This window comes from Cicer arietinum, chromosome 3 (assembly GCF_000331145.2).
Source record: "Cicer arietinum cultivar CDC Frontier isolate Library 1 chromosome 3, Cicar.CDCFrontier_v2.0, whole genome shotgun sequence".
Lineage (NCBI taxonomy): Eukaryota > Viridiplantae > Streptophyta > Magnoliopsida > Fabales > Fabaceae > Cicer > Cicer arietinum.
In genome coordinates, this window is record NC_021162.2 from 62126102 (window position 1) to 62134351 (window position 8250).

Here is an 8250-nt window from a genome sequence, read left to right on the forward strand (position 1 = left end):
GAATATTGCCTCATTGAAAGTATGAATTTAACCAGAAATTTATTAGACAAAACAGACAAAGGGTACTCACAATATAATTGTAGGCATAAGGAATCAAAATTACTTACAATACAAGAACCACCAACAAACTATGCTATATTTTATTAATATAGTTGAGTCAAACACAAAACAAGCCATAAAAACTTGTGTGCAAAAATGACAATACCAAAATACAAATAACAAAAACCTTAGTATAATATAGAACATTATTAGCAAAACCAACCAAATCCAACATCCCTTACTATAGCACAGATTTTGCCAAAACCATAGGCCATTGTTGCTGACCACCAAAATTGTCATCCTTTGTCCCCTGACAGAGGCGATTGATTCCAATCCAAGCAGATAATAGAAAAAGACTGTGACTGTACAGAAACAATATCACAAGACCAACCACAGGCACAGCTAGGCTGATTGATCTATTTGATCTATAACTCTGAAATGCAGCAACATGCTTATCTTCTACCAAACAGCCCTCAGTATATCATCACTTCCAGCATTTTTAACCTGAATAAATCCAACACCAAATTAATCAAAATTTTCAAATACCCAAATAATTAAAATAAAAAAAAATATGAATTCCAATAGTTCCTGAAAGACATAAAATTGGTCATGTTTGTTACTATATGATGATAAACAAATTAGGCCTAATGGCTTGAATGTGCAGAATTTTTTAGTCAAATCAAACTAGTCTTCAGTCTTCACATTGGGAAAACCCAATCAACCAAAAAAAATCTTAATTTGATGAACTAAATGCATATTCAAATAGCACAGTTATAAAGCTACTAGAATTAAGACAGTAAGATCTAGCTCAACTAAAATACCAATATTGTTAGGTTTGACATCTTCACCCAAAATAAAAAATCAGTTGTGTGTGATTTTCAAGTTTTGTTTAGCACTCCGTTTACTTACCAAAAAAATTGCTGCTGACAACTGAAAAAGCACATGACTTGTTTACATAAGATCATAGCTTGAAATCTCACTCAAAACATCAACACTATCGTGTCCAAAAAATACTACATAGATACAATTTAAGTTTCTATCATTCATATCACAACATGGACTAATATAACAGATGGTGCATTTTTGGCCAAATAAAAATCACAACTTTAAGATGCCTAAATAACAAAAATCATGAAGTTCATATACCCAACAAAAAAAAAAATCACAACTATTAAGATACCCAAATAACAAAAAATTAAATTTCATACACCCAACTACAACAAACATGAATTTCAAATACCCAAAAGAGAAAAAAATAAAAAAATGAACAGATTGATGGCAAAAAAAAAACCTGGGGGTTACAATCGGGAGGGTCTTCAAAGAGAGACAAAGAGAATTGTTTATCAGCAACACCAACATCAAAGTGAATAAGACCAGAGCTAGGTAGATCAACACGAATGCCTTTAACAGGGAACCATAAGAAGAGTTCCTGAGCAGACATACCAGATAATTCCCCGATCCGACCATAACCAAGGGTACCTTTAATGTTTGGATCGTAGTGAACCTCGTTTTCGAACTTTGCATTACACGGTTCTTCCATCCAAACCTCGAATTCACCACTGCTATCATTGATCTCATACCTTGTTATTCCTTTTGGTAAAAGCCCTACGGGAAGACCCTTTGCTTTTAACTCATCGTATATCGTTGTTGAATTTGATGCATTTACAAACGAAAATAGCCATGAAACGGTTACAAGAAGAAGAAGATGAAGATTTGATGGGAAAATGGAAACCCTACTTGTCATAGCCATTGATGAAGATGATTGGGACTAGAGAGAGAGAGAGAGAGAGAGAAAGAGGAAAAACCGAAGATTTTGGAGAGTTGGAAATTCTCTCCTTTCCCTTTCCTTATTTGCTCAAAATATTGATAATAAGTGAATAGGTTAAACTTGCAATTAGCTTTTGTGAATATATTAAACTTGCTATTACCTTTTTTTGTTCTGTTTGTTTCATTTTATGTCCATTTATTTAGGGTGTTCAACGTTGAAAAATGTTAAATATCATCGTTTTAATAAATTTATACAAGTTAGTTTTATTAGAAATTCTATGTTTGAAAATTTATTTAATCTAAGTAAAACTGAGATATATACTTATATATAAAAAAGACTGCTAAATTTTGTTGTGACTTTTTTTCTTCTAATTTTTAGTTTCATTTAAATTATTTTATTTTATCATTTTTAATCTTTACCATTATATAAAACTATACAAAGTTATAGCATAACTTTTTTATCTTCTAATTTTTTAAGTTATTTTTTAAAAATAATTTTATCCCTTTTCCTCAATTAAATAACTGTTTTTGAGAAAATAGACGTTGTGGTATTACTTTTTTATCTTCCAATTTATAATGTTATTTTATTTATAATTTTATCTGTTTTCATCAATTAAATTACTTTTTGATAAAAATAGACGGATGGACACATTGATATTTAACTTTTAAATAATTTTTAATGTGATACATAGATGTACCCTCATATTAAAAGAGATGTTTCATACAACCCATTTAATAAATTGAGATTATTTCCAAATCTCTCCTCTGTATATAGTTGTTGAGATATTTTAGGGAGTACTGTAACAAAGTGACACTACAATTAGATCTAATTGGATAACTATAAAATTGAAATACAATTTTGAAGTGTAGCTATGAAAACAATTCGATTCATATTTATTTTAAATTAAGCTACAAGGATTTTATTTCACACAAAGCTAAAATAGTTTATAACCTAGAATCTAATCGAATAAAACTAAAGTATTTCGTAAAGTTAGTTGCAATAAATATAAATGATATCGAATAACATATAAAAATTATAAGCTTTTGTAAGTAGCATATCAAAATAAACTACAACCTAATGAGATAGACTTATTTACCATGCGTTTTTCTTTTCTCGAACAAACTTATTAGGTAGTTCTCAATAAGCTAAATTAACTTAACTAAATAAAAGAGAACACAAAATTCATATATCTTCTTGGCACCCACCCATGTGATCAATAAGTGCAAAGTATACCTATGACTATAATTTAATGAGTTTTATCGATGCCGCTAAAACCTAAATTGGTAACAAAATTAAGTTAAAATACATTTGTAGTTTATTTTTCCTTTTTAAATTCACAATTTTAATTCTTCGAAATCTTTTTATATTTTATAGCTAAAACCTAAATTGGTAACAAAATTAAGTTAAAATACATTTGTAGTTTACTTTTCCTTTTTAAATTCACAATTTTAATTCTTCGAAATCTTTTTATATTTTATAACCAAAACAAATAAGCTAAATATAAGAGATCTTTTTATATTTTATAACCAAAACAAATAAGCTAAATATAAGAGGGAGTAAAACCTAGTAAATAAAATAAAATAAAAATCTCTCCGAAGTCAAGTTTGACTCACGTAAATAAAGATATAATAGTTTGTTTAGTCGTAAGAGAATGGATTTGAACGAAGAAGTAGAAGAATTTTTAATGAATTTGTTTGATTCAAAAGGAGAAAATTTAAATAATTTTTTAGTTAAATAAAACATCTTCCCTTCAAATCCACCTAAAATAAGGGAGACCAAATACCATTTAGGGAAGGATTTTGCATCCCCTCCCTTCCCCTTTATAATTTGAATCAAACACATTTTTCTAAAAACATTCCCTCCCCTCCAAACATCTCCACCCAAATAGAGAATGCTTCATAAAATTATTAAGGCATTCACTAAAATATTCTTTCATTTAATGTCACACTAAATAACTTATAAGGGCTTAAATTATAAATTAACCTTTTTCCTCCATTAAAATATATCCTAATCCTCCCCCTTCCCTGTTTGGTTGTTTGAAAAAATCAGATCCTAATAAGAACTTAACAGCACACGCCACGGAAGTGAGGAGGAGAAAAATAAAAGATCAGAAATAAATGATAATTACTACTAGCTTGAACACATTTTTCAAATACTCACTTCAATTGTACCATCTCTTACATATGTAAAGATAATTTGATTGAGGCTAATACTCTCCAATTTACCACCTAAAATTTGAAATAAATGATGTTACCAACTAAAATCAGGATCAAAAGCTCACCTATCCTTAAAAAAGGAAAAACAGAAGACTTGAAATAAATATCACACACATAAACTTAACTGAAAGTTGAAACCAAAAAGAAAAGTTCACCAAAACATAGTCCAACCATCTAGAAGTGAAAAATAAGAGGAAGGTTCTCTCAAATTCATATAAGTGAGTAATTTTTCTCAATTGTACCATCCCAATTCAAAACAAAATCTTCCTACACTTCCTCGACCGAGTTGATGCACCTCACACTTCTCAACTACCAAGACCTGCAGATTATCATCCATCTACTTGAAATACTCTGTTGGCTCTACGGTTCGATCACAAATAGCGGCTGCATGGGAACAAAATGAATCAAACCTCTAATGACAATGAAGTTAGTTTTACTTGCGAGTAGTACTAGTCAACACGGTCCGGAATATACTCACAGTGTCAACGCTTACGGGCTTAGCATCTTCCGCGACGATTTCAACTATAGTTCCTGACTGATCAGCCTGTATAGTACACAAATTTATAGTCTGAGATGACACAGGATCATCAAAATAAAAATTGCTACAACTAGCACATATTTTGATGACTATTTTATTTTGTATTTTGTAGTTACAACAAGCAATGCTCGGAATCAACTTTAAGCATATTTATAGTGCAAGGTTTATTGTATGGAGATTCTAACTATAATCCATCCTCAGATAATTCAATAAGTTTTTGCACTTCATACTTATCTCTCCATAAAAAAAGTGAAGTGTAGCCATTCTGAACTAAAATAATAAATGCAATTTGGCCAATTGATTTTAGTTATTTAGTAAGTGCTACCTTAAGTACAAGATTTCATCGCTAGGTTAACACAAGCTATTTCCTTCTTATGAATGAAATAAGATTACAACTATTAGCAGGATTCTTTGCTTTATCTATTCTGCTTGAATGAACTTCATCGTTACAATTTCCAAATTCTTTATACATATGTGAAGAACCAAGTACCTTAACAAAAAAACTAAGCACATGCTTATAAATACGTGAAACTATATTGAACTTTCAAACAACTCTGAATCCTTATTTAAATACTAATAAAGAAACAAACCTATTCACATATTATGAAATATCCAGAACTACTGCAGGAAGGAACTATTAAAGAGAGAAGAAACAAAATCTGCTGAAAAAGAAAACCAAAAGAACAAAAATCCCAGAGCAATAGATCAACTTATATAACTCATCTTTCCTCCTTTATGTGTTGCATTCAAACTTTTCCAATATTTGACTACTTGGACGTCACACACACTTTTTCACTAAGTTACTATTTCATGGTAAAAGGCATCAATTTAATCATGGTTTGACTGTCAAAATAGAGGAATGTAAGACCATATAGTAAATTGAAAAGCCTAGATATTTTAAAGTCCAACACAATCCTAAAATACTAACAAAACAAAATGAGTGATGTAGTATGGATGGTGCAAGCATCAGAAAGCAACTTGCATGTTGCATTTAAGGCACTTACTGACCAGAAAAGCTACTTCAAATCATTTCTCAATAACAAGAGAGCACTAACAGTGCTAAACTTCTCATTCAGAGAGAGAGACTAAAATGTACTAAAGTTTACGAACTACATTTCTCGGAACATCGGAAACAAGTGATTTATTTGGATGTTCATGCAGAGAAATTCAGAATACTATACCAGGTATGACTAACAACAAACAACAGCCAAGCCTTATACCAACTACTGGTTGGCTCATGGATAAATGGCATAGATCAATAGAAGCCACTTGGAGACAGGGTCTCTGAAAAACCAAATATTTGGAAAAACAAAATAGAGCGAGCCACACCAGGAAGACCAGTGTGTGGCAAAAATCTTGATGGATGTTTATGAATCAGTTTTGTTATGCTCATAATGCACTGATGTCCTACAGAATCATAGGCCTTGTTTCACGGTTTCACCCTAGTTCTCTCCACATGGTTCTTTCAAGTTTTTCTTTGTTAATTAAACAAAGGAGTTGTAAACATTTTTGTATTAAGATGAATGCTACCAACACCCTCTTTTCAAAACTATTTTTTTAGCAGGTGAAATTCATGGGGACTCCGTAGCCTGGGTCCAATGTTTATTCGTGAGGCCAGTACAGGACTTTACTCAACAATAATGAGTAACAAGGAGTATGTAGCATTTCTCTTGTATTTATGCTTTCTTTGTCTCACTTTAGTTTCAGTCATTGTTATATATAAGGAGAATACCTTAACCTCCTTTATACCTCTTCTCTCATTCCAAATGTTGTTATTCTTCGATCTAAACATTACTTGCAGAGTTGATAGTTCCTAACTGTCTACCTTACACATTCCTAGTAGTCATTAAGCAGTTCATGCTACATGACCCGCCTAATATACTAGCACAGTAAGATATGAAAACATGCTTGAAGAGAGAAATGGAGAACAGAAATCCATAATCAAAATTCAATGACCATTCTACAGCACATTTGACTCAATTTACTTGATAAGGAGGTCAAACTGTCAAAATGCATTCTGATAACCTCATATATTACATTTCACTGCATTATCCATGGCTAACCGGTAATTGATAATTTAAGATTTGCATTGCAAAACGAAGTGCATATACTTTGTGTCATATACTAATGATAATATTTATCACAAAATTCAGCATTTAAATAATGCAAATAAAAACCATGAGAGGCAATAATAAGTGAATCTTATGTAGAAGTCAAAATTTTAATCAACAATTACTATGAAAAAAAAGAACATAAAATCTTTGAACTTACTTCTATTTCATTCATCAATTTCATTGCCTCAACGATGCATAAGACTTGACCTTTCTTCACTTTGTCACCAACCTAAAGAAAGAATCTCTTCATATATGTGCCAAAAAGCATGATACAAAGAATAAATACATAATTAAACAGAAGATCTACCTTCACAAATGGAGGTTCACCCGGTGCAGGACTTCGGTAGAATGTCCCTGCCATGGGGCTTTTAAGAGGTGGACGTGATGATTTAAGCAACTTGACAGCAGGGGGAGAAGTTGACGGTGAAGGAGCAAGAGGAGCCTGAGTAGATGATGGCGCAAAATGTTGCGGAGGTGGTGAATACATCACTGCAGGTTGAGGAGCATACTGTGGTTGAGGCAAAGCCTCTTTTTTCCTGATTGTTACCTCACAGTTTAGCTGCTTCAGCTTCAACTCTACAATGTCTCTTGAATCAACAAGCCTGCAGTAGGTAAAATACACCTGAAGGTTTTTGTTGCTCCACTCCAACATTGTTGGAAAATTTCATATATACTACTACTCAATACCAACAATAAGTAGCAAGATTGAAGCAGCTGGTTACTTACTTGACGAGACTTGCAACTTGAGTAAAAAACTGAGAGATTGATTCTTGGTTTACCGAGACTGAAGAAGATGGTTCAATTGAAGGTGTGGTTGGTGATTCCACGCCTGATTTGGCTTTAACAGGAGGCACATCATTGGAGGGACCATCAAGGGCAACCTTGTTGAAGCCAAAAGATGAGACCAAAAATCAGCAAACCAACATGTGGGTGTGTGAGCGCACATATGTATCAAGACAAGACATCAAACCCTAGCTGAAATAATCTTTGACCAGACTTTACTTACCTCCTTGCCAAACTCCGAGTTACCACGACCCCTTCCCCCAGAAACCGGATGGTTAATAACAAAAATATTTATCAAGACAATAAATTTTGACAATTTATAGTTTGCAGCATACATTACAATGATGTATTTTTGATCTATCACATACAATCTCAAGTGTTAAGTTTCCAATCAATGATACTAATTTTGTGTTTTTATTATCCTTTAAAGTACTCTGTTGGATTAGACTAGCCAAATTCATATTTGAAAACACATATATTTATAAAGTGTAAATAAAAGGGAAAGTATTAACTACCTCGTTTAACTGGGCCTTAACCCTGGGGCATAATACCATATGAGTAGTTGGACATCCCTGCACACATAATCAAAATTAAAATTAAAATTAAAGAAAAAACAAAGTGTGTTGTTAATTTTGGAAGATGAATGCATAAAATATAATCCGAGTTTATAAATTGAAGTTCCAACACTATAGTATAGAAAGAGACAATACCTAAATTGACGAATGAAATAAATGGTTGAGGGAGAGAGAGAAGTAGTTACCTTGTTGAAAAAACGGAGATAAATGGATTTAG

At 32.0% G+C, this 8250-nt stretch overlaps 2 protein-coding genes across 2 annotated transcripts in view; both read right to left on the reverse strand.

Annotated features, from left to right (window-relative positions):
• Positions 1-113: 113 nt before the first annotated feature.
• Positions 114-1965, reverse strand: LOC101512804 (uncharacterized). The gene is made up of 2 exons (XM_004492794.4): positions 1331-1965; positions 114-543 (listed from the first exon to the last, which is right to left on the reverse strand). The coding sequence occupies exons 1-2, from the start codon at positions 1787-1789 to the stop codon at positions 499-501; spliced, it is 504 nt and encodes a 167-aa protein (XP_004492851.1). The 5' UTR covers positions 1790-1965; the 3' UTR covers positions 114-498.
• Positions 1966-4117: 2152 nt separating this feature from the next.
• Positions 4118-8250, reverse strand: part of LOC101488597 (biotin carboxyl carrier protein of acetyl-CoA carboxylase, chloroplastic-like) — a 4726-nt gene continuing 593 nt past the window's right edge. Inside the window, exons 2-8 of the mRNA XM_012713668.3 lie at positions 8219-8248; positions 7974-8030; positions 7402-7556; positions 6983-7277; positions 6833-6904; positions 4502-4567; positions 4118-4407 (exon numbers count right to left, since the gene is read on the reverse strand). Of these exons, the coding sequence (XP_012569122.1) occupies positions 4384-4407; positions 4502-4567; positions 6833-6904; positions 6983-7277; positions 7402-7556; positions 7974-8030; positions 8219-8248 (699 nt within the window). The 3' untranslated portion in view covers positions 4118-4383. The remainder of the gene's footprint in view (positions 4408-4501; positions 4568-6832; positions 6905-6982; positions 7278-7401; positions 7557-7973; positions 8031-8218; positions 8249-8250) is intronic.